A 26,650-nucleotide genomic window follows, 5' to 3' on the forward strand; every position below is an offset into this window, starting at 1 on the left:
GACTTCCAGTAAAATATGTGAATGTTCAAGATCATCAGGTACCAAATGTGTAATTATATAATGAAATCTTTAATTGAGTCCATATAGTATATATAAGGGCTTCCCTTGTGGCTCAGCTGGTAAAGAATCCACCTGCAGTGTGGGAGACCTGGGTTTGATCCCTGGTTTGGGAAGATCCCCGGGAGAAGGGAAAGGCTACCCACTTCAGTATTATGACCTAGAGAATTCCACGGACTGTATAAGTCCATTGGGTTGCAAAGAGTCGGACAGGACTGAGCAACTTTCACTTTCACTGTATGCTATGAAGAAAGATCACTGAATTGACTACTACAACAGAGTATTTTTAAAACTCACCAGCGATGTGTCTTTAGAGTAATCGCTTCATCTTACTGGACTTAAATCTCCCTTTTTGTAAAATGAAAGTGGAAGACTTCCACTTTCCAATTTAAGTGGAAGTCAATCTCCATCTTTTTTCTCTAACGCTAACCCTGAAAAGCAGAATTGGAAGGAGAAGTTTTGAGATTAGTGCCACATTAAATTCATAGGACTTCTTTGGTGGCTCAGATGGTAAAGAATCTGCCTGCCAGTACAGGAGACACGCATTTGATCTCTGGGCCAAGAAGATCCTCTGGAGAAGGAAATGGCAACCTATTCCAATATTCTTCCTTGGGAAATCCTGTGGACAGAGGAGCCTGGTGGGCTACAGTCTGTGGGGATGCAACAGCGACTAAAACAGCAACGAAAGGACCCTCCTAGGCTGACATTTGCTGTATTTGATGCTTTACCATGTAAAGCCTATAGGGTGAAGTCTCCCCATTTTCCATGTACACACTGGTTCCCACACTAACCTTTTTGGCACCAGAGACCAATTTTGTGGAAGATAATTTTTCCATGAACCAGGGGTGCAAGGAGTAGTTTCAGGCTGATTCAAGTGCATTATGTTTATTGTGCACTTTATTTATTTTTTAAAATCATTTTACTATTTTCTTTCTTTTTTCTTTTCTAAATTATGAAAATATGATAACACATTTACAGGAGAGTTGGAAAATATAAAACAAGGTCATATATCGCAATTATTTTTAAGTAGATAAATTAAGATTTTTAGTTGGAGTTTCAATATCAAACTCTCAAAAATTAATAGCATGAATATACAGAGAAGTAGAAGGATATAGTAAACCTGAAAAACACTATGAACCAATTCAGCATAATTAAGATTTATGTAATTTTTACACAACGGTATGATACAAATTCTATTCAAGTTCCCATAGACAATAAACTGGGAGATACTGGAACATATCCAGGGATCTAAGACCAGGTGTGTACTTTATTTCTAACCTAATGCCAAGGCTGATCTGACAGCAGGTTGGGGACCCTGCTTTACCTTATGCCCTCAGAGAAAGGAAGAGGCCAGTCCAATAATTTCCTTTCACAAAAGCACAGGCCGACTAAACTAGATCTGAGTAACTCAGGGAGTGTGTGATGGATAAGAGCCTTGTGAAGTCCCTCTGGGATTATTGCTGGGAACCTTCCTTCTGGCGATTGTAAATTCTTGCCGTCTTTTTAGGTTGTAGTTACACAGGAAGTACTAACAAATAAACAAAAGAGAGCCGAGAAGGGCAACCCCTTGGATGATTGTTCAGACGGAGACCGCCCAAATAGAAAACACACGCTGTTTCCCCTCGGCCTGACGGATTTGGCAATCAGGGTTCAAGTTCATAGGACAGGGGCCGGGCCTCTCGTGGCAGGAACTGGAGTCGGAGGCTTCCCCTACTACTTGCTCAGGGAGGAGGACCTTAGGCATGCCTTTCAGTGCCTCGGTCTCTGAACTGCCTCACTCGGGGAAATCCAGCCACAGCCCACGGTCACCCGTGCAGGAATCCAGATGCTGGCCAAGTACAGCAGCACGCGGGACATGCTGGATGCTGATGGAGACACCACGATGAGCCTGCATTCTCAAGCCTCTGCTACATCCCAGCGGCCAGAGCTTGGCCATACAGGTACCCGTAGTCCAAGGTGGTCAGACCCTTGAGAAATGCAGGAGATGAGCTAGGGTACCAGCTTCCTAGCCTAGGAGGGTACGAAGTGGAGGAAAGAGAGAAAATGTTTCTGTGATTTACAAGGATGCATATCTGTGCACTTTTCTACAACTTGTATGCCACATATATGATCACGTGAAAAAATTAAACTCAGTGTATGTACAGAGATTTTTCTAAGAGCCTGTTTCTGGCAGAGTGGTTTGCATTTGAGGGTGTGTTAATTTTACCATTTTGTGTAGCACACAGGCAAACGTGAGAGTGAATGGACAGTTAGAACAACGTCTTTTCTCCTTCCTGTGTTCAGATCCAATGCTGTTTTAGTTACCATCTGTGATCTGATCTGGAAATTTAGATTGATAAAGGCTACCTTTCTGCTAGTTTTGAACTCATGACTTTAGAGAGGCGTTTCCAAGCAGATATGGCAACCCTGATAGTTTATTGTAATAATTCTGCTTCTTGAAGTTGTGAGGCGTAGGGAGAGTCATGCCAACATCAGGGGTTTGGTTTTATTATCTGTGAAATGAGAGGGGATCAAAACAAATGCTTTCTAGCATCCCTTCACCTCTGAAATTCCATGATTTGGTGGTATAAATAATGGCTGCTGTTGCAATTGCATCCCATCTCATTCCCTTTTGTTCTCTTGACTCCTAGAATATTATTGAAATAATTGGATTAAAATGTGAAAGTAATTTTAGTCATATCTTATGCTATTTCTGATAGTTCACTTTTTCACATAATGTATATATAGATATTTATATTTGCATTTATACATAACTATATATACATATGGGCTTCCCACGTGGCTCTAGTGGTAAAGAACCTGCCTACCAATGCAGGAGACGTAAGACGTGGGTTCGATCCCCTGGGTCAGGAAGATCACTTGGAGAAGGAAATGGCAACTCACTTCAGTGTCCTTGCTAGGAGATTCCCATGGACAGAGGAGCCTGGCAGGCTACAGTCCATGCAGTCACACAAAGTCAGACACAACTGAAGCAGTTTAGGATGCACACATTTATCCATATATATTTTTCTCAGTCCAGAGAAGAAGGATTCTATTTCCTAGAAAACTCAGACAATCCAAGGCAGAAATGTGACCTGCATTTTGGTAAAAAGATCTCAAACTGTAGTAGAAACGGGAATAGGTTCTAATACCACAGGGTGTTATTTAGCCGCTCAGTTGTACCCGACTCCTTTGCCAGCCCCTTGGACTCTAGCCTGCCAGGCTCTTCTGTCTATGGGATTTTCCAGGCAAGAATACTAGAGTGGGTTGCCATTTCCTTCTCCTAAGGGATCTTCCTGACGGAGGGTTTGAACCCATGTCTCCTGCCTTGGTAGGTGGTTTGTTTACCACTGTGCCACCTGGGATTCTTGTGGCAGCTTTTTAGATTTTATTCATTGATTTATTTATACTAATGTATCTAGTTTCTGGTCCTAGATCCTGGAAATTTTCAGCCTCCTTGATATGAAACAAACCGATAACTTTGAGATGTCAGATTCTGTAGCCACTGGATATGTGTAATAGGATATGGTATGTTCCTCCAACAAATCCTGTGAAGAGTCAGCTCTCAAGACTGTGGTTTCAAGTAGCTTGTATACAGCTTCATTTTCACCTTTGACTAGAACTGGGAATTTGCACAAACCTCAGTGATCAGCATGATCAGGAACAGGGTGTACCAGTAAGTTCTGCTGAGGTTAGAGGGTGGAGAGATGGGTGGAGCAGGATAAAACACCAGCTAAAACATCTGGCAACCTTTTTGTAAGAATGGCAATTGGAGCAGGAGGAGTGGAGGTCAAAATGTCTTGAAGGCAAACATCTGATAATAGTTGTCTTACCCTGCATGTCTGATATTTTGTTTCCATCTCATGATAATGCAAGTATTTAGAGAAATGTCACAATAAAAGCCTCATTATTTATTAGAAAAACAGATCTGATATCATTTTGCTGCTAAAAATAATAGCAACAACTACTCTGGGAGTTTTTCAGCAATGCAGAAGATTCAGATTCAATTTAAGATTGTGAGACAATTATGCCTGGGAAAATTTAATATTTTCTTTAGAATGAATAAAAATAAAGTATCCACATTCACTTATTTTCTAGTTTTTAATTTTTGATATAAAATTTACATTTGTGTTTAAAACATGCCAAATAATTCAAAGGATACAAAATAGAAATGAAAGACAATGCTTTCAGACCTCCTTTCCTTAAACTTATGCTTGAGGTCCGTGCCATGCCAGGCATGTTGCAAAATACTGAGGATATAATTTCAAATATGATATGATCCCTGCTTATGAGGAAATTTAAAGAATAAGAAAGTTGTTAAGTGAACAGCATGTGTGATTCAGTGCTGTGATGGGGCATGCTCTCCTAGAGGAATTGGTCCTTTCTGTCTGGTAAGGGTAGAGATCAGGAAAGATTTGAAAGAGGGAGTGACCATTGAGTGGACTTAACTTTAAGATGTTTCTTGTGACATGGAAACAGAAATGGGAGGGTATAAGGGGCTGGGGTTGCTACAGGCAGCCAGATACATAAGAGGAAAGCCATAATAAGTCTTATGTAACTTATTACGGAGAATGAAATATATTATGGCTGAAGGGTAGAGTTGGAGGGGGATGTTTTGAAGGACTATGAAGCTGAATGAGCTAATACCAAGCCTTTACTTTAGTCTGAGCATGAGGTAAGAAGATCCTGAGCTAAAGTAGTGTGGGAATGAGGAAGAGGAATTAGATATGAAAGATATTGACAAGTGAGTGTTTAAAGTATTGGTGACCGGTTACAAAGGGGGAAGGCAAGGAGGAGGCGAGCATAGGTTGACTGAGTTTCATCTGACGTCATGTAGATGGTGCTCCCATCAACTAAGAAAGCTACAGAAGGACTGGGGAAGATGATGGATTCAGTGTGAGTGTGACATGCTTGTAAGAGAAGGCACAAGCAGTTGGAGTTGCCTAAAGGCACTTGTATATATCTCATGTGGGTCTGAGGTAATGATTCTGAGCTAAATGTATGAAGTGAAGTGAAAGTCGATCAGTCGTATCCGACTCTTTGTGACCCCATGGACTATATAGTCCATGGAATTCTCCAGGCCAGCACATGGGAGTGGGTAGCCTTTCCCTTCTCCAGGGGCTCTTGGATTCTTTCCCAGATGAGACACAGGGGAAGCCCACAGGCTTGGCCAAAAATGGGGTCATTTGAGTTCTTCCATAAGATGTTACAGGAAAACTGAAACATTTTGGCCAACCCAACACACGTGAGAATTGATGGCTTATAGGTAGGGATTACGGAGAAGGCAATGGCAACCTGCTCCAGAACTTTTGCCTGGAGAATCCCATGGACAGAGGAGCCTGGTAGGCTATAGTCCATGGGGTTGCTAAGAGTCAGACACGACTGAGCGACTTCACTTTCAATTTTCACTTTCATGCATTGGAGAAGGCAATGGCAACCCACTCCAGTGTTCTTGCCTGGAGAATCCCGGGGATGGGGGAGCCTGGTGGGCTGCCATCTATGGGGTCACACAGAGTTGGACACGACTGAAGTGACTTAGCAGCAGCAGCAGCAGGTAGGGATTAAACTTTCTGAGTGAGATCACTGAGGAATGTAAAATGAAAACAAAGTAAGACAAAACACAGGAGAAGAATGCCAAGGAGAGAATCTTGGGGAATATAATTGAAGGGCAGGCTGAGAAAGAGGCCCAGTAGGACCCACTAACAATGAGTGATAGGCAGTAATGGATGTGGAGCAGGAGAGAGAGGCTTCTAGGAAGCCAAGAGACACTAACTTTGAGAGAAATGGAAAAGCCAATGGTAATAAAGAGCAAATTTTAAAAATAATAAACAATATGGCAGAGAGTTCAAGCAAGAGGAAGGTTAAAAACAATTTATTAGAAATAGGAAGCAAAATGGATTATTGGTCATTTTTCATAGCAGGGATTTGCAAGGAACTAGTAGTTAAGAAAGAAAATACATAATTAAAATAATGATGATATTTTGTCTTTTTCATTAACAACAGCAGAAACTATGAGGCAACAGAGCAACGTCTTTAAATTGTAAGGGAAAATGATTTGCCATCTGAATTTGTACCCAGCAAACTACCAATCCAAACAGTTAATTTAGTGTGGAGGAGGAATAAATACATTTTAGAGTATGCAAGTCTCAAAAAATTGACCACTCATCCTTTCTTTCTCAGGAAACTACTGAAGGATATGATCCACTAATATGAGAGAGGAAATAAAGAAAAAGTCTCATTACTAAAGAAACAGAGGCTTCAACACAAAAAAGAGATGAAGGAAATCCCAAGATGCAATCCTAGAAGGATTGCAGATTTTAAGACACTATCTAAATTTTAGTGGGTTAGGAGTCCCTGGGAAAGAAAGTTATCTCCAAAAGATGAAATTGATAGAATATCCAATGTGTTAATAAGAGATTTCAACAGGATGAGAATTTGTGAAAAGTACCTAAAAAGAATTACTATCAGCAAAAGAAAGGTATGCACGCAAAGAAAAAATAATTACAGTATACCGCATTACTCAAGTGTAGCAAACATTTATATAGTTACAATTGTTTAAATGCTGCATGTGGAACGCTTGAGATTTTTGAATACTACAAAGCCTTACTGAAAGAATGGAAGAGTGAGTGGATGGGAAGTGCATGTATGTGGTTTGGGTGGACAGGGTGTCCATATGTAGAATAACCACAACAGAATATCCAACAACATGTGAAAGTGTTTGCCTCGTGGTAGAGAGGAATGTGAAACGTGGGGAAGCAGAATTGGAGGGGCAAGTTTTTTCGTAACAAGCCTGTTCACTCTGTAAACAATGTGAGTATTGTACTTTGACACAATAAATTAATTTTAAAAATACAAAATAAATAAATAAATAAATAAATAAATAAATTTCTCTTCATTCCTTTTCCCTCCACCTTTCTGTCTTCTTTTTTGAGGAGCCTGGCTGTAAAGAGAAAAGGTAGAATGTTAGAGCCAATGTGTTGTGGGGTTGTATGAGTGCTTTCTAAAATTATTTTTTACAGTGTAGGAGATTCTAACTCAATTATAGATTGGAAAGAGTTGCAACTATAGCACTTTGCAGTAATAACGTACCAGAGACAAAGAATGAAATAACTATGGGTCAGATTTCCTGTCTAAATATAGCCTTATCAAAAAATATGAAACTGTATTTGTGTTTAAGGGGAAAATGATAGTAAGAAGAGAACCTTAAATCCAAGTTCCATTTTTCCCTTACTCATATTAATTATAACATTTTTGAATTTTTCCAAGATTTTTAGCTTCATTTCCTGAACCACAGCACAGAGACATGGCAGAGGAACCTCTCTGGCAGTCCAGTGGTTAAGACTCTGCTCTTCCAATGCAGGGTGCTTGGGTTCCATCCCTGCTTGAGGAACTAAGATCCCATATGCTCTGCAGCCTCCCTCCCCCCCAAAAAGCAAAGAGCTCCATGATAACATAAATAAAAGAAAAAACTGTATAGAAAAAGAGTCATGGCATAAACCACTTCTAATTGTTTCAATACATCTTTAATTCATGCCTACTAAAAGTCAAACATTATGGTAGGCACAGGGGAGGCTCTACTTTTAGGTGCTTGGAGAAGTGGAAGGAATGATCTTAATTGCTGATTAGAAGAGTATGTCATGTACTGCTATTGAACATATGTAGGAAGTCATGGAAGCAAAGAGGAATGAATAAGTTACTGACAGTGTTTACACATGTGGGTATCTTTGAACGAGGTGACATTTGATCTAGTCTGTAAGTCTAAGTTCAGGTTTTCCAGGAAAAGCAACTCTGGCTCTGGGTGGTCTTTCCAGAGTGACGACCACATGTGCAGAGATAAAAGCACAGAGATAAGAGCTAGCTTGGTGCAGTATATTCGTGGATAAAAGAAGGAAGACAGAACTACAAAGAGAAGAGATGAGGCGTTGATGTCAGATTGGAATTTAGATCCAGACAATTGTGGGAATCATTAGCAAAGTCAAACAGGATGGCAGGGTAGACTGTTGGTCTGAAGAATGTATGGTCCTCAAAGGGAAGGAGTGATGAGGGAGGGGTTGGGGAAACTGAGGCTGAAGAGTAGGAGGGAATGCTTCTATGCAGGACCTTTTATAGCTGAGGAACATTTTAACCTTAGTGAAAGTGAAAGTGAAGTTGCTCAGTTGTGTCCGACTCTTTGCGACCTCGTGGACTGTAGCCCACCAAGCTCCTCCGTCCATGGGATTCTCCGGGCAAGAATACTGGAGTGGGTTGCCATTTCCTTCACCAGGGGATCTTCCCAACCCAGGGATCAAACCCAGGTCTCCCGCATTGCAGGCTGACGCTTTAACCTCTGAGCCACCAGGGAAGCCCATTTTAACCTTAAGGGAGACTTAAATTTAGTAAGTTCACCTTGGCGGTAGAGTAGAGAATATATGAATTTAAGGTGGCTCTTATTAAGATATTCACAACACAGATGTGAAAAGTTACAAGTGGTGAAATGCTAGTGCTTCTATAATTCCATATGGAGCTCCCTTATAAAGGAAAATATTAATGTGGGATTTGTTGAGAGGATTGGGAAATGATTTAAAATATTCAGGTCCAGGACTTACCTGGTGATCCAGTGGTTAGGACTCTGTGCTTCCAGTTCTAGGGGACACAGGGTCAACCCCTGGTCAGGGAACTAGGATCACACATGCTGCTCGGCCTATAAATAAATAAATAACAAAATAAAATCACCTTTAAAAAATATTCAGCTCTAGAATGAATGCTTGGATAGCATATCTGGCTCCATCATTTACTAGCTGTGCAACTGTAAGAAAATTAAGCAGTTCTTGGGCACTGCAGTTTTCTTATCCAAATAAAAGTTTAAAGTAGTGCCCTCTTGAATAATTATTGGGAGATTCAAATGAAATACTAAAACATATATAACACTCAATAAGTACTATTATCAGTAGCTGTGTATCCTTGCCTTACTAACTTCTAACTAATTAATTGCCTTACTAACTTCTCTAGGACTCAGCTGCTTATCCGTAATACTGAGATGATAATAGTATCTACCTCATAAAGTAGTTGTAAGGATGGATGATATTAATTCCTATACAGTATTTATCTCAGTAACTCAAGAAATGTTAGCAATTATCATTAATAGTAATGTTATTTTTTTTTAAATTTTAATTTTTACTTTATTTTACTTTACAATACCATATTGGTTTTGCCATACATTGACATGAATCCACCACGGGTGTACATGCGTTCCCAAAGATGAACCCCCCTCCCACCTCCCTCCCTATAACATCTCTCTGGGTCATCCCCATGCACCAGCCCCAAGCATGCTGTATCCTGCATCGGACATAAACTGGAGATTCGTTTCTTACATGATAGTATACATGTTTCAATGCCATTCTCCCAAATCATCCCACCCTCTCCCTCTCCCTCTGAGTCCAAAAGTCCGCTCTACACATCTGTGTCTCTTTTGCTGTCTTGCATACAGGGTCGTCATTGCCATCTTTCTGAATTCCATATATATGTGTTAGTATAATAGCCAGGACATGGAAACAACCTAGATGTGCATCAGCAGATGAATGGATAAGAAAGCTGTGGTACATATACACAATGGAGTATTACTCAGCCATTAAAAAGAATACATTTGAATCAGTTCTAATGAGATGGATGAAACTGGAGCCGATTATACAGAGTGAAGTAAGCCAGAAAGAAAAACACCAATACAGTAATGTTATTTTTGAAACATATTTCAGAAACGAAACTCTATTGGACATATAAATTGTTGTTTAGTTTTTAAGTCATGTCTGGCTTTTGTGACCTCATGGACTGTAGCCCATCAAGCTCCTCTGTCCATGGCATTTCCCAGGCAAGAATACTGGAATGGGTTGACATTTCCTTCTCCAGGGGATCTTCCCAACCCAGGGAGTGAAACTGCATCTTATGCATTGTCAGGCGGGTTCTTTATCACTGAGCCACCTGGGAAGCCCATTTTGCAATGTGACTTTATACAAATTATTTAAATTCTTTGTGTCTTTTCAAGCTTTTAGCACCCTTCTTATTTCAAAGGCCTTTAAAAAGTATTCAAAACTTGACCTTAGCACTACAGTCTTTTATAGCATATTATAGTAAGAGGTTACAGGAAAGAGGTGGGTTTTTTCCTATATATATCTTATTATTCCTAGGGATGTTTGGTATCATTCCTTGGCCTGACCGCACCTTTTTCTAAACAAGCCTCAGGAGACAGCATCAGAGTTGTCTTCCAAAAAATAAAGCCAAGCTAAACCGACGCACCTCCAGGCAGCTTATTTTTCTTATTTTAAGGTGGGAGTGGCCCAAGAGAGAGAGACTTCATTATAATCAGGGTGCTTGGAACAAAACTTGGGAAAATTAAATTCACAGTTAGAGAAAAAACATACCTAGAGGAAAAATAACTTCAAAGAAAAGGAATAAGTAAAACTTTCAATACTATAGTCTCACCATCATGGAAGTCTGGTTTCCTAGTGCTGGGTAAGTTCTTCTCCTACAGTTCCTCCCCGCTATCCCAAGTAAGTAGGATATATAATATATTTGATAGTAGGAAAGCCTGGCGTGCTGCAGTCCATGGGGTCACAAAGGGTTGGACATGACTAAACTGAACAGATAAGAGAGAAAAATAAAGCTACCATGGTGGTGGGTCTACATATATACTTGCCTCTGGAATCTAGAAACATCCATCTGGTTAATTTTCTTGAGCTACATAGGCTATATAGAACTTTAAAGAGACAGGGTTTGCAGGAGGATGTTTAGCTTAAGCTGTATCTCTGATCTTACTCTTTCAGGCTCTGCTTATTTGAGATATGCTTAAGGATGCTGTCATGAGTAGCTAGCAATTTCCAGAAAAATTTAGACCAAACCTGATAGACCAGCCACTTGAAAGAAACAGAGGAGAAAGCAAGTCACTGCTCTATCTGCTTATGCTTCAGCATGTCACTTAAGTCAGTGTCTAGAAACCAGTTTGGCCAGGAGATGAATTTAGCTGAGTCTGCCCTCTGCTGACAGAAGTCTTGCTGAAAAGTCAATAGATTAAAAAAAGAAAAAATCAACCTGTAAAGCTTAATGTTAGATGATGCTCTGTGCCTCTGTAAAAATTAAATAGTTTAGATAATATTAGTTTTTCATAATTTCATCCTTCATGCATTTGCTGCGTCAAATATATGGTGGTGGTGGTTTCATCGCTAAGTCATGTCCGACTCTTGCGACCCCAGGGACTGTAGCCTGCTAGGCTCTTCTATCCAGGGATTCTCTAGGCAAGAAAACTGGAGTGGGTTACCATTTCCTTCTCCAGGGGATCTTCCTGACCCAGGGATTGAACCTGGGTCTCCTGCACTGCAGACAGATTCTTTACCGACTGAGCTATGAGGGAAGCCCTCAAATATGTATTCAGGCCTTATGAGGCCAGACACTATTTTCAGTGCTGGAAATACACTGATGAACAAGAAAGACAAGATCATTGTTTTTATTACTTGTATTATCTTATTTATTTGGATGCTTCAAGTATTAGTTGTGGCACCCAGGCATCATGTAGGATCTTACACTGCAGTGCACGGACCCTCTGGTTGTGGCATGCAGACTCAGGAGTTGCAGCCCCCAGGCTTAGTTGCTCTGTAGCATGTGGGATCCTAGTTCCCTGACCAGGGATCAAACCTGTGTGCCCTGTACTGCAAGGTGGATTCTTAACCATTGGACCACCAGGGAAGTCCCGACAAGATCACTGTTTTAATGTAACGTACATTCAAGCAGAGGAAATAGACAAAAGCAAAGAAAGGTGATGGAATATCACTTAGTAATCTTTTTTCTTTTTTTTTGACATACATACATAATGGGATGATGTGCTAGAGATGAACTCCCAATGACATCTTACAAGGATGCACCATTTAAATGGGAAGCTGGATTGCAGGTAGGCTATTAGTAACCCACCTGAGGATTGATTAATGCAGGAGTATAAACAGAGCTAATACAAAGGTACTAAGACAGGGACACAGTGGTTTGGATCAAGGATAAACAGAAGGTCACTGTGACTAGACTGTTTGAGTGAGAAGAGGATAGTTCAGAAATGGATGAGAGACCTAGATAGGCTCCAGATGAAAAAGATGCTTGTATAATTTTATTCTAAGTGCAATAAAGCTATTGGCAGGTGTTGGTTTTTTAAAAATTTTTATTTATCTTGGCTGTGCTGGGTCTTCATTGCTGGGTGTTGGCTTTCTCTGGTTGAACTGAACAGGGGCCACTCTCTAGTTGTGGTGCATGGGCTTTTCACTGTGGTAGCCTCTCTTGCTGCAGAGCAGAGGCTCCCTAGGGCATGCCAGGCTTCAGTAGTTGCCACACTCTCAGGCCTAGTTGCCCCACTTACGTGGGATCTTCCTGGACAGGGAATCAAACCCGTGTCCTCTGCATTGGCAGACAGATTCTTAACCACTGGACCACCAGGGAATTTCCCTACTGGCAGTTTTTAAGTTGAGAAGTACAATAATAAAATGCCCACTTTTTAAAAGTGGGCATTCTATCTTTAGGAAAAGTGATAATGGATTTTGTCCTGAAAATAATGCACACCATTGAAAGTTTTTGTGAAAAGATATGATCATACAATTAAAATAAGATTCGCATTTCAAAATATTTCAATGTCTGGATTCTGATTTTTACTTATTTTCCCTGTTTGGTGGTAAGTCTAAGAGGATATTGATCGTATTTTCTACTTCTGTACTATCTTTACTATTAATAGTTATCATTCCCCATTTGGAAATAATGCATAGTACAAATCTCTGTATCTGAAATTTATCATGCAGGGGGCTTTGCTAAAGAGGAAATGAATTTATATGTCTTTAATCTTTCCGATTTTGAACCTAATTTGAATTCCCAATGAAGTGAAACTCACAGGTCACGAAGAAACCAGGGTTTGAGAGTTTAACTCCCCTTTCATTTTTATCACAATGCTAGAGGATACTTGGATCTGACTGTGGGTCTTCCTGGTCAGATATTGCTGGTTATTCAGATTGATAGCTGACCTCACAAGGTGATGAGCTTATCCCTGACTCAGCAGAACCTATGCAATCACCAGAAGGCATGCTTGTGGGCTGTAGGCAAGGAAAAGATGCTGGCTAGTTTTGTTTTGTTTACATTCCTTAATGGGTACAAGGTTGAGATTACTTAAACCCGTCATTGAAAAACTGATGATCATGTTGCATTTATCATCTATTTTTGGAGCTATAAAATCAAATGAATGAACAAGAAAAATAAGGACTTTCAACAAAGAAATTCCAAAATGAAACAGTAAAACAATAACTTCTCATTGTGCGTGCCTGTGTCCAGTAGCTCAGTTGTGTCTGACTCTTTGCTGCCCTAAAGACTGTAGCCTGCCTGGCTTCTCAGCCCATGGCATTTTCCAAGGAAGAACACTGGAGTAGGATGCCATTTCCACTTTTCTTGCATTGGCAGGAGGATTATTTACCAACAGTGCCCCACTACTGATAGGCAATTTGCTTTTCCGAACTGGGAAAGGGAGTGTTTTGCAAAAAGTAACAACGCATTACTTCTTTTCTGATGATGTGAAAAATTGTTCTTTGTTAAGGCATTTTTATGAGAGTCTTTTGCAACTTTAATTTTGACAAAAAGAAGGTTAACAGTAATGCATAAATTGATTCAATGCAAAGTAGGACTGAGTAGAGGAGGAAGGTAGAAGTGAGCGGGATTTATGAAAGAATCTAGCAGAGATTAAGTCAGGCCTGGCCTGGACCCTTGTTACTATTTCCCAGGACCAAGGGAATGGTATCTAGACCCTGAAACCTGTTAGAACCAACTCCTCTTACTCCCTTGCTACTGATGTAGATCTAAGGGGAAGAAAAAGTGAAACCTTGTCTTTGCTTCTGTTCCCTGTCTTTGCAGAGCACCAGCGTCCTTCTTCTGCTTGGCGTCCAGTGGCCCTGATCCTGCTGACTCTCTGTTTGGTGCTGCTGATTGGCCTGGCAGCTCTGGGGCTTGTGTGTAAGTCCGCACTCTGACTTGGGGGAGGATCCTGGTTTCAAGGTTTGTCTAGGATGAGAAATACTTATTATTTTTTTAACTTTGATTCTGGAGCCTGTGAATAAGTCCTTATTCGGATGAAACCCTGTAAATGATGCGTATAGTGGAAGAAGCATTAAAATACGACAATCACTTTCCAGCTAAATGTTTACATTCTGTTTGAGATAAGAAGGTTTTTGTCTGGGCTTCCCTGGTGGCTCAGAGGTTAAAGCGTCTGCCTGCAATGCGGGAGACCTGGGTTCAATCCCTGGGTTGGAAAGATCCCCTGGAGAAGGAAATGATAACCCACTCCAATATTCTTGCTTGGAGAATCCCATGTACAGAGGAGCTTGGTGGGCTACAGTCCACGGGGTTGCAAAGAGTCGGACACAACTGAGCGACTTCACTCACTCACTCACTCACATCAATGTTTAACATCAGCAATTTTTACTGTATATACACATCAGCTCTTTTCCATTTCACAAAAGACTATAGCTACAGTGATTTTTGTTTCTGGCATTTATGGCTCAGTGGGCCATGCAGAGGGAAAGATTTAATTTATATCCAACCTCCTCAAGGTACAGAGAATAGACCAAGTCTTTAATCACTATAATATTTAATATTAAATATTATTTTTAAAAGGAGGGGGTGCTTCCCTGGTGACTCAGATAGTAAAAAATCTGCCTGCAATGCCAGAGACCTGGGTTTGGTCCCTGGGTCGGGAAGATCCTCTGGAGAAGGGAATGGCAACCTATTTCCAAGAATATTTCGGTATTCTTTCCTGGAAAATTCCAAGGACAGAGGAGCTTGGCAGGCTACAATCCATGGAGTTGCAAAGAGTCAGACACGACTGAGTGACTAATACACAGTCACACTCACACACACACACACACACACACACACACTATTGTAATAAAGAAGTCCAAGAAGTTATAGAATCATTTTGGAGAGACTTGTGGAAATCAAATAAAGAAGAATTCCTGTGTAAAAGTCTTTAATTTTCAAACTAGTAAGAATTAAGTTTAAAACTCAAAAAAGAAAGAGGATAAATTTATTTCAACAGATGGGACCCTTTAACAATGTGTCCTGAACAGTTGAAGAAAATTGTTAACAGTAAAAGCAGGTTTTAATGTCACAAATTGTATTTTTATAGGAAATTTTAGAACTTGTTTGTAATCTTAAATTAAAAAAAAAATTTTCAAAGGTTATCTTAATGTTTCTACCATGGATCCCCAATTTTGATATAACTGTTGTTTTGCAGGCAATATTCTTTTCAGTGATATAAAGTGACTCTCATGATTCATGGAGATGTTTCTACCTAGATTTAGAAACTTGGAATTTAAAGCTAAGTTGAAATTTTCTAGCCTAGTCATATTGAGAAAATTACTTGTTCTCACTGAACCCAGTTTACAAAGCTATGAAATATAGAAATGATAATATTACTATGAATGGGATAAAAAATATATGATATATTGACAATACTCAATATAATGATTAATAGATAAATGATTTATACTTTTAGGTTGAATAATGGTTTGACAGTATACACAGAAAGATTTATTGAACAGTAAATATGTTTAAGGAATTTATCCCTGAAGCTGGGAACAGTTATTGTAACTCTACATTTTCAGATATGCAATTTATTATAGACTAGAGCCCAAACTTGAATGTAGGCAATATGAGATCTCCGAGCCTGGGATCTCAAACAACGTACTGTTTTGTTTTCCCCAGGTGTAGACAATAGAAATAAAAGTGAAGAAATATGCTGTCCAGCCTCACTTGGTAATTTGGTTTAGTTTTTCAGTTCTACCAGCTCTCTAACACTCAGCAAGACAGCATTTTGCAAAAAGAGGAAAAATTGGGGAATCTCTCCCGACAGCTGCAATCTCTTCGAAGCCAAAACAGGAAACTTGCAGAAACTCTGCATCACGTGGCTGAGAAGCTCTGCCGTGAGCTCTACAACAAAACTGGAGGTGAGTCCTGATCACTGAGCTTCTCTCTGTTCTCAGCACATCTGTCCATACAGAGCTGATTCTCCCATCAGTGTACCTGGGAAACATGTATTATTCAGCAAGTCATCTGGCAAACTTAATAAAGGGTTTGAACAGCCAGGTCATTCCCAGTTATCAAGATCATGTAGTTCAACTGTGTCTACAATACAGGACGGGATTCATCAAGTTCAGACATTTTTAAATAATAAGTACAATTAACTTTGGATAACCAAAATAATGCAAGTAAATAAAATACAGGATTACCTTATGAAATATTTCAAATAGAAAAATACAAACAAGAATATAATAACCATTTGCGTGTTGACCTCAGACTTTAAGATGTCAACATTTTGACGTTGGATTGCTTTTAAAATAAAGATATTTTTGTGAAATGATGGAATTTTCATCTCACTGCATACCCACAAGGGACCTGGTTTCAGATACCCAACTCTTAAAGGCCCAGGACCATGTGCCCACATAGGTGTTAGACCATGGCTCTGAGAGCCTAGTTCTTGCATTTATATTCACTACCCACTCTGTCCATCTCACCCTTGGTCTGTGCACTTGCTTCTCTGAATTTGATGTCCGTCTTAACTTTGGACTCATGGAGATTTGCTGGTTTAATTCATGCTTGGCTTAGTATTTATGTGGTCTTTTTCTAAAATTTTATTTACTTATATTTGAGTGAGAAAATAATCCATGTCCTATTGCTATATATTTCGTTAAAAAATCCTTGTACTACTGTATAAGAGGATATTGGGGAAGAAAATTATAGAAACGCCAATGGTTTCTCCAATCCAATGCATATTGAGTTTCTGAACAGATGAAAAGGTTCTTTATGAAATTGAATATAGTTTTTTGTGCTGAATTACACAGGGCAAGAAATTTGAAGTTTTAACCACTTATAACTACAGTCCATTGCCCATGAAAGCAGATCATGTCTGTTCTAACTCCCACTGTATTGTTTTTGTTCCTGCTGTAAACCCAACTATAATTCCTGGCGTACAGTGGGTATTCGGTAAACATTTGTAATTATCATTGCCTGGGCAATTAAATATCTAAGAGAGAGAAAGAGTCAATTGTTTCTTGGGTCATCAAATATGATGTGATTTTGAGAGAAGGAAGACAGGGTAGAAAATAACTTACTAAATGTGGTTTCTTTTCAAGAACACAGATGTAGCCCTTGCCCAGAAAAATGGAAATGGCATGGGGACAAATGCTACCAATTCTATAAAGAAAGTAAGAGTTGGCAGGGCTGTGAATATTTCTGCATTGCTGAGAACTCGACTATGCTGAAGATAAACACACAGGAAGTGCTGGTAAGGTCCTGAGGCTTGGTGAGTGTTTGAAGTAGTCTCAGAAAGAGGTATTGGGATTGACATATACATACCGTTATATATAAAATAAATAACATATACACACTGTTATATATAAAAATCCCTCTGTAGCACAGGGAACTCTATTCAGTACTCTGTAATGACCTATATGGGAAAAGAATCTAAAAAAAAGTGGATATATATATATATAACTAATTCACTTTGCTGTACACCTGAAACTAACACAATATTGTAAATCAACTATACTCCAATAAAAATTAATTTAATAAAAAGATTCTAAGCAATCAAGGTCCACAGACTCTCTCATTTATTGTAATGAAGGCTTAATCTTATTTTTATTGCTTTGAGTGATCCCTTGTGGTCATCATTTGTAGAACGATCTCCACAAATATCCACCCCTTAGAAACATGAAAGAAAGCCTTTCAAATTCACCATCAGTCAGGACTCAAATAAAGAATGTCTCAATTTCTTGAGCTCTTTTGGCTTATGTAAGAAGGGAGCAATAATGGTGCCATATCAGAGGAACGAAAATAGCACTTCCTGTCTTTCTGTGAAAGTGGCGAAACTTTTGATTGAAAACCATGTAATTAAATCATAATCTGCAAATAAATACCTTGCTTTCTGGAAGTTTATAACCCTAACATAGAGTGGTCAAGGAAAATATGAAAATAAAATTGGCATTTATTGATAGGTACATACAATTCAAATTCACTATTAAAATGCTGTGGTTGTTCCCTTTTCTCTTACATTTGTTATTGACTTTGAATTAAATTCCTCAAGCAGTATGACCATTATTTATCTATCATTGTTTCAGCAGGGGTCATGGCACAGAGTAGTTTATCAACAGAGTTATTTAATTAAAATTAATACTCAACTAAGTCTGCAAACTCTTAACATCTTTCTGTAAACTTGTCTTTGTGCATCATGCTCAGTCGTGTCCAACTCTTTGCAGCCCCAATGACTGTAGCCCGCCAGGCTCCTCTGCCCATGGGATTTTCTAGGCAAGAAGCCTGGAATGGGTTGCCATATCCTTCTCTAGGGGATCTTCCCGACCCAGGGATTGAACCCGGGTCTCCTCCTGCATTGCAGGCGGATTCTTTACCCGCTGAGCCATCGGGGAAGAACATCTTTCTAGTTGCATCTTAATTCCTTTCCACTTCTTGAAATCTGTGATGGATGAAACTCTGCAGTCTCTCTCATCTACTAAAATAATCTTTTTCATCCTTTCTTGATGGCTTAGTTTAGGCAGAAAATGAGGTAGTTTATTTGGCCAAGCCAGTGTAACCTGGCATAAACTCTGTTAATTTTTCTTATTCTCTTTGTTTTCTCCACCTCCAGCATATACTGAGGATTCAGATATACCACTGAAGAACACTATATTCAGTGGGTGGAAATATTATTATGAAAGATATATAGAAATTTTCTCTCATGTACTTTGTATATTTATATATATTTAAATCACTTTCGTATGATTTATTTATAGAACTTTTAACATGAAGGGGTCACGATTTATTTGGTGATAATATTTTCAGCTACAGTTCCTTTGATATGCCTGTTTTATGACTGTTGCTTAACAATAGCTTCATTTATATTTGTGATAAACTTTTATTGAACCATTATGTGACATTAATTATCTGAGGGGTTAAGAATGTGAAAATAAATAAAATGAAGTGTATGTCCTTAAGGAATTCATAGTATTATGGAAAAGAGGACATAAAAATGTATAATTATAATAGATTTAGATAAATTTCATTTTAAAGAATGAGAATAGATATAGATGAGACTGAGAATAGATAGAGGGAAATAATCAATATGGACAGTAGAAAAGGAATTCTATATATAAATACACAAAAATGTATGTACAAATATATGAAACATTTTTCTTCTTCATCTGAGACATAAATCATCCTTATAAATTCCTCTTTTACCTTTTTTTTTTTTTTTGCATTATTCTTTTCTCCTTCCTGGTCGGTCCCTGTCACATATATTTGTGAAGATTCTTCACATTCCTGCACTTTTCCTTCCAGATTCTTCCATTTCCCAAATGTCTCCAAATCTGTCTCCCACATTTTTTTATATCAATCTTATTTAATCCTGTGACTTGAAAATAGTGGATCATTTCTAAATCTTGGCTGATGTGTTTCTTGGTTTTAGCACATCAGTATTCAGTCCATGCTTACTAAGGCAAAATAATTCTTTAACTTGGACAGGGAGGCCTGGCGTACTGCGATTCATGGGGTCGCAAAGAATCGGACACACTGAGCGACTGAACTGAACTGAACTGAGCAAATTAGCTGACTTCAGGATGCACACCATTTTTTGTAAATGTCCTATTAGTTATGTGGGCAGGACTCATGTGTTGTTCCTGTATTAAAATGCAAGCCAGCCCATATAACATCTCTAAAGCTAAAGGTTTTCTTGTGTGCCTTTCACAGGAGTTTGCCATGCCTCAGAGCTACTCTGAGTTTTTCTACTCTTATTGGACAGGGCTATCCCGCAACGGCAGCGGCAAGGCCTGGCTGTGGATGGATGGAACCCCTTACTCCTCCGAACTGTAAGCCTTTAGCACGTTACATGGGAAAAGCATTTAATAGATTTTTCTTGAGTGACAAGATACTGTGTAGGAGGATATCAAAGATACATACAGAATATAGTCCTTACTGTCAGAATGGCTCATAAATCAGTGAGAGAGACCAAATGGGATTCATTGACAGAGAGCAAAAAAGAGCAAGAGAAAGAGGAAGCTCTGCTATAGATGAATAAACTGAAGCCCAGGTTGTAATTGTGACCTGTGTAAGGTCACACAACTCTACAACTTGTCAATACCTAGAGATAAAGCAAAACCTTAGATCTCTTGGTTTTCTTGCAATGAAATGGGGAGCACTTTTTCAAAATACAGTCTCTGAGGATTTACAATATAAACAATTATATTATCAAAAATTAGTTTAACTTATATGTGCCTTTAGATAGGAATGAGTATGGTATATTCTTTGAGATTGGTAAGTGTAATATCTATATCATCAAAATATATTACAAATATCATATGTCAATGCATATATGTGGTATCTAAAAAAAATGGTACCGATGATCTTATTTGCAAAGCAGAAATAGACACACAGACATAGAAAACAAATATATGGATATCAAGGGGGAATGGGAGGTGTGAATTGGGATGAATTGGGAGTTTAGGATTGACATATATACACTACTGATACTAATGTATAAAATAGATAACTAATGAGAACCTGCTGTATAGCACAGGGAACTCTACTCAGTGCTCTGTGATGACTTAAATGAGAAGGAAATCCAAAAAGAAAGGATATATGTATGCATATAGCTGATTTGGGCTTCCCAGGTGGCTCAGTGGGTAAAGAACATACCTGCCAATGCAGGAGATGTAAGACATGTGGGTTTGATTCCTGGGCTGGGAAGATCCCCTAGAGGAGGGCATGGCAACCCACTCCAGTCTTCTTGCCTGGAAAATCCCTATGGACAGCAGAGCCTGGCAGGCTACAGTCCATGGGGTTGCAAAGAGTCGGACATGACTGAAGTGACTTAGCATGCACACATGCATAGCTGATTCACTTTGTTGTACAGTAGAAACTAACACACATTGTAAAGCAACTTTACTCCAATAAAAATTAATTAAAAATATACAACAATTAAAAAAAATAAATAACAATTTAAAGCCATGTTTGAGCAGACATCTTTCTGCATAACTATAGTGAAAAGTGTTAGTCACTCAGTCATGTTTGACTCTTTGCAACCCCATGGACTGTAGCCCCCCCCAGGCTCCTCTGTCCATGGAATTGTTCAGGCAGGAATTCTGGAGTGGGCTGCCATTCCCTTCTTTAGGGGATCTTCCCAACCTAGGTATCAAACCCGGGTTTCCTGCATGGCATGCAGATTTCTTACCATCTGAGCTGCCAGGGAAACCCCTATATACCTATATAAGATTTATTTTTCCAGGAGAGAGTACATATTCAATGTGATTATTTTTTATTCTACAGTTAAGTAAACTGAGATAGATAATTTTTCAGATGGCAGTAAAATCATATGATAAGTTGGATGACAACATGTATTTTAATTTTAGTCAGAAATAGTTTTTCTTGTTTTGAGTGACCTGATGCCCCTGGAATGTATGTGGAAGTTGAGGGGCTGAGAGGAAAGAGGCTGGTGACCTCATCTTCTCAGTAAACTCATTTTGGGTGTCTATTCTATAACTTTACCTAGCTTAGGACCCTCCCTATGTACTTTCTTTATTTTAGAAATAAACTATGATAAAATAACTTTTTTCTTTCTTTTTTGAGGTTTGAGCTTATGATAGATTTGACCAGCCTGAGAAGCAGGGACTGTGTGACCATCCTCAATGGGAAGGCTTTTTCCAAGGACTGCAGAGAGCTGAGACGATGCGCTTGTGAAAAAGCCGCAGCCACAGTGAAAGTGCAGAGTCTCCATGAGCCTCTGAGTCGGAGGTGGAGGTGAACGGTTCTCCACCTACAACCACAACTGCAGGCCCCCTTCAGAGAACTGGAAGCTTCTGCTCTGCAGAACACAACTCTAGACTCTTTATGCGCACCTGGCCTCGTGTGGGTCCAGTTCCTATTTCTGTCCATTTAGTCCCTGTTATACCTTCCAGGTGTTGTTGTGGTTTAGTCGTGAAGTCGTGTACTCCCCCAGGTACTGAAGATTTAATAATAATAAATATAAATAATGGAAAGTGTTGGAGATTTTAGAATGGACTTATGATTTAGGGAAAAACTCAACTTCAAGGTGCTCTTCCACAAAATATGATAGCAGTCAGTGTTGTGGTTACATGTGTCTTATTGAGAGTTTGTATTTGCTTTTGTAATAGTACTGATTATTTCATTATTTGAGGAAACTAAGAAGTCTGGGAGAGGCATGATTTCTTCAGGAGGATAGTTTTAACATTCTAAATTTTAAATCTTCTTAGTTATGCGTATGTCTTCAGCATATGGTTAAGGATGAGTCAACTGAATTGTGATAGGGTAAGTTATCTAATCAGATCGTGGCAAATGAAAGGGACACTGTGACATCTATATACACAGCTGGCTTCTTGTGCAGGTGTCCCCTGCTCAGAATAACAATATGCACACATGTATCAGAAATTCCAAATAACACCATCATGACATGCCGGGGTCCAGCCCCTGCAGGATCCAGGGGAACCTGAAGGAGAAACGGCATCGGAGAAGAGAATGATTTAGAGAGAGATAAAGAAAGAATGTTGTAGATAAGAAAATAGCAGAGAGAAAAGAGGCTGATATTCCTTGGTTTACATAGAAAGCCAATAAAGCCCTGAGACAAGGAGCATGCTCTGTTCACGGAGGCCACAGGTGCCCTCCTGGTCTCCCGAGGGAGTGAAGATGAAGAACGCCTTCCCGTTCAGGTCTTAGAAACCCAGGCAGATAAGTGAATGCAGGGAGCTTCTATGCTCCAAGGGATCAACCCAAAAAAAGGAAAAAAAAAAAAAAAAAGACACTGGGTGACCAAGCTTCTTCAAGTGAGGCCCGTTATTTTATTTTCAAAAAGGACTTTAATACCTTAACTTGTACATAGAGGGAAATGAAAGATGCAAAGTCATACAGAGTCAGCCCAAACATTACATCTGTTTTGTCTTTATCGAAACCAGGATTTTTTCTGCAAACCTTTCCCATAGACAATGTTGTGTACATTATCTTCTGGCCTTGGAGGCCTGTGGACATTTTATGACCCTCTTTTGATAAAGGCTTTCAACCAGAAAACTTATTTTCCCTTGAAATGTTTTTTTCTTTATATTTCTAATCTATGTCAGCCTCAGAAAATGTTAAACAGAGTTACATTTCTCAAGGAGCAAAGGTGCAGTGAGTTACAAGAAAGAACCAATTAGCTCAAAAGTCTGATGTGGTTAATTCCAAGGCTACACTTGTTTTTCTTACATTCCAACTATGTTAACTAATGCACTCCCAGGTGCACAGTGGATAAGGGATATGGGAACTTGGCAGCAAGCATTGGCCCAGTAATGAAATCCTACACCAGCACTACTCTAATAACTTTTAACTCTTTGAAAGGCTCTATGTTTTAGGCTTCCCGTGTCTCTCACAGTTGGGAGGCTGTGAACAATCATATGTGTAGCTGCAAGAGTCTGGATAAACCTGTCTGACAAGCTAGAATGCTAACAGAGGGGGTTTGATTTGAAATATTCCTCTCATGTCTACGAGACTTATTAGCTAGAGCCCTAAGTTGATTTTCTCCAGAGAAAGGTGGTCGGGGATAGCTCCCTGTTAACGTCAGAGGAGTTGGTGAAAGTCATGAAATAGTAAAACAGACAGATTCTGGTTTGGAGGTAGATGCTCGAGAAGGGGGGTCCCTCAAGGCCTGATCTCGCCTTTGCCCGTCAGGCCTCTTCCTCATGACCTTTGCCACGGGTGGGATCTCCCATGGTGGCTCCCGGCAACGACACACTGACTTCACTGGATTAGAGAGAATTCAATTTTAGGGGTTTAACACTAGAAGGGATAATCTGTTATCATTCTTTGTTTTTCAACAGTGGAAGCTGGGATGTTTCACTTTTATTTTCCATAAACATCTATCTCATGATGAAATGACATAAAATTAGCAAATACACAATAAAGAGAAGATGGTTGTGTTTATTCCCATAATACTGTGCCACTTACCAATCGTTGCTTGTAGATTTCTTTCTTATGAATTTTCCCTTCAGTTTTCCATTGGTTAGCTAGGAAATTTCTTCATTGTTGAACAAATTGTGCATTAATTTATTCTGTCGTGCAGAAAGAACTATATTTGTGGTCATAAAATGGAAGTTAAAGACCCCTTATTGTAATTTATTATCAGACAAATCCCTTTACTTCACAAAGCTTATTTCATTAGGCATAAAGTGAGCATATTTACAGTTTTCTCAGGGTGTTACTGTTAGATGAAATGAGGTACATGTGAAATTAGTTTCATAATCTACATTGTAATATATAATGTAAGGGATATTAAAAATATGTTGCAAAGCAAGGAAGGGATTTAATTTTTAAAAATAGATGAGTGAAAGCAAGAAAAAAACAACCTTCTTTCGTGAACAAATTGCAGAGAGACCTCTACACTGGGGACCTGTGGATATTACAAAATATTTTCTATGACAAGTACAGATGTTTAATGAACATGGTTAATATAATGAGCACATAACAAGAGACGGGGATTAAGCTTTTAGTTAAGCAATTAAGTATTATTTAAGCCTTGCCTCATGAGAGAGTCAAGTGATTTTGTGAACTGAGTAAAATTAGCACATATTTGGTTTTGACCCCTGGCATCTTACACAATTACAGACTACTTCAGCATAGATGACAAGTGTCTCTAAATGTCATTGCTTTAGTGGGCCTAACTGCCTGGTTAGTGGGTAATGAACAGTGTTTTCTCTCCAAATCTGCAACCTAAGGGGAAGTGTCATTTTGGATGAGGAGGAAGAAAAAAATAATAGTATTTATTTATTTATTTTTGGAAAAAAACAAACCACACTTTATTCCTCTGCATTTTCCAAACTTCTAGCATAAAATGCACAAAGCGACCAATTTGTTTAATAAAATGTGTATTATATAAGATAGAAAAACCTGTTAAATCTTCACTGATTCTATGAGCTAGAAAATATTGTTGAATCTTTACTGAAAGTGTGTTAGTCACTCAGCTCAGTTGTGTCTGACTTGTTGCGACCCCATGGACCTTAGCCCAGCAGGCTCCTCTCTCCGTTGAATTCTCCAGAGAAGAATAATGGAGTGGTTGCCATTCCCTTTTCCAGGGGAACTTCTCAACCCAGTGATCCAACCCAGGTGTCCTGCTTTGCAGGCAGATTCTTTACCATATGAGCCACCAGGGAAGTCAAGAATTGTGTGTGTTGCTACAATTATGACTTTAATTCACTGAATAGCTTTCATTTAACATTCATTAATAGATTAAAGGGCTTCCCTTTTGGATCAGCTGGTAAAGAATCTGCCTGCAATGCAGGAGACCTGGGTTTGATCCCAGGGTTGGGAAGATCCCCTGGAGAAGGGAATGGTTACCCACTACAGTATTCTGGCCTGGAGAATTCCATATGAAACTAATTCTACTAATTCTTGAGCTGATTCTTCTCCAACCCTTTCCTCGATTTCTTCTCAGCCTAACAAAATCCACAATACTGATCACAAAGTGAGTAAAATATTTTAAAAGGACAGAAATAAATATGACACATTATTCTTTCCATAAGCTTTCTCTCTTTTTTTTTAATTTTAAGAATAGGAAATAATCATAACATGAATTTGAAAATATGACTTTCTGAGAACAATTTTCTGTCAAAAATCAGAGAGGTAGCACCCTGTGAATGGGTTTTCTAACACAAGAGGACTTTTTTTTTTTTTCTAGATTCTTGTGCATTTAAGCAATTCTGAAGAAATTGCAGGGAAAAGTCAAATGAGGAACATGACCTTTCCTGGTAGATCTGAGTTCCCCAGGGTACACAATGAGCTATTTCTTTTCCTGAGGATATTGAACCGCTCTTAAAAACTTATCAACAGGAAACAGGTCAGGAGCCCGGTAGCAGCAGGAAATGTGAGACGTGTGCTGGGAACTTTTGCTTTAGAGATAGTAGCTGATTGTGAAATATGTAGGAAGATCTAGAAGGCTGTCTCAGAGTTGGCCTCAATATTTGGAAGTCAGATACTTTCTAATGGAATTCTTATAGTTTTCAAAGAATACAAAAAGCAGCATAATCTGATTTAAGGTGTACATAACTTCTGGTACAAGTTTCCTTGTATGAATAGATTTTGGGGATCTAAAATGTTATTAAAGTTTTTCTTTTCATACATTTAATGGCGTTTGAATAAAGCATGTTAAAAAAAAAGCCTCTTTACATTTGCAGGATAGGGTTTTATTTTTCCTATCCTTTTACTTTTTAAAAACTAATCTGAAAAATGGTACTGATGAACCTATTTGCAGGGCAGGCATAGGGGCGCACATGTAGAGGACGGACTTGTGGGCATAGCCAGGGAAGAAGAGGGTGAGATGAACTGAGAGAGCAGCATTGACATATCTACACTACCGTGTGTAAAACAGATAGCTAGTGGGAAGCTGCTGTATAACACAGGGAGCTCAGCTCAGTGCTCTGGGATGACCCAGCAGAGTGGGATGCGGGCGGTGGGAGGGAGACTAAAGAGGGAGGGGATGTATGTATACTTATAGCTGATTCATGTTGTTGTACAGCAGAAACAACACTGTAAAGTAATCCTCTAATTAAAA

General features: G+C 39.1%; 1 protein-coding gene across 3 annotated transcripts; it reads left to right on the forward strand.

Moving 5' to 3' along the window:
- Positions 1 to 1,660: 1,660 nt before the first annotated feature.
- CLEC1A (C-type lectin domain family 1 member A) lies at positions 1,661 to 26,167 on the forward strand. 3 transcript variants are annotated; one of them, XM_068970366.1, is made up of 6 exons: positions 1,661 to 1,997; positions 13,933 to 14,031; positions 15,846 to 16,022; positions 17,208 to 17,359; positions 19,813 to 19,931; positions 21,688 to 26,167. In XM_068970366.1, the coding sequence occupies exons 1-6, from the start codon at positions 1,883 to 1,885 to the stop codon at positions 21,860 to 21,862; spliced, it is 837 nt and encodes a 278-aa protein (XP_068826467.1). In that variant the 5' UTR covers positions 1,661 to 1,882; the 3' UTR covers positions 21,863 to 26,167. The 3 variants fall into 3 exon arrangements, with proteins under 3 accessions (XP_068826467.1, XP_068826468.1, XP_068826469.1); XM_068970367.1 differs by lacking the exon at positions 13,933 to 14,031; XM_068970368.1 differs by lacking the exons at positions 13,933 to 14,031; positions 15,846 to 16,022.
- The last annotated feature ends 483 nt before the right edge of the window (positions 26,168 to 26,650 follow it).

This window comes from Capricornis sumatraensis, chromosome 4, assembly GCF_032405125.1.
Source record: "Capricornis sumatraensis isolate serow.1 chromosome 4, serow.2, whole genome shotgun sequence".
NCBI lineage: Eukaryota > Metazoa > Chordata > Mammalia > Artiodactyla > Bovidae > Capricornis > Capricornis sumatraensis.

Excerpts from the sequence above, each read along its gene's own strand:
- CLEC1A (XM_068970366.1), top strand. The coding sequence starts at position 1,883 with ATGCTGGCCAAGTACAGCAGCACGCGGGACATGCTGGATGCTGATGGA. Across the intron at positions 1,998-13,932 it reads GCCAGAGCTTGGCCATACAG|AGCACCAGCGTCCTTCTTCT; the intron begins GTACCCGTAGTC and ends CTGTCTTTGCAG. Across the intron at positions 16,023-17,207 it reads GCTCTACAACAAAACTGGAG|AACACAGATGTAGCCCTTGC; the intron begins GTGAGTCCTGAT and ends TTTCTTTTCAAG.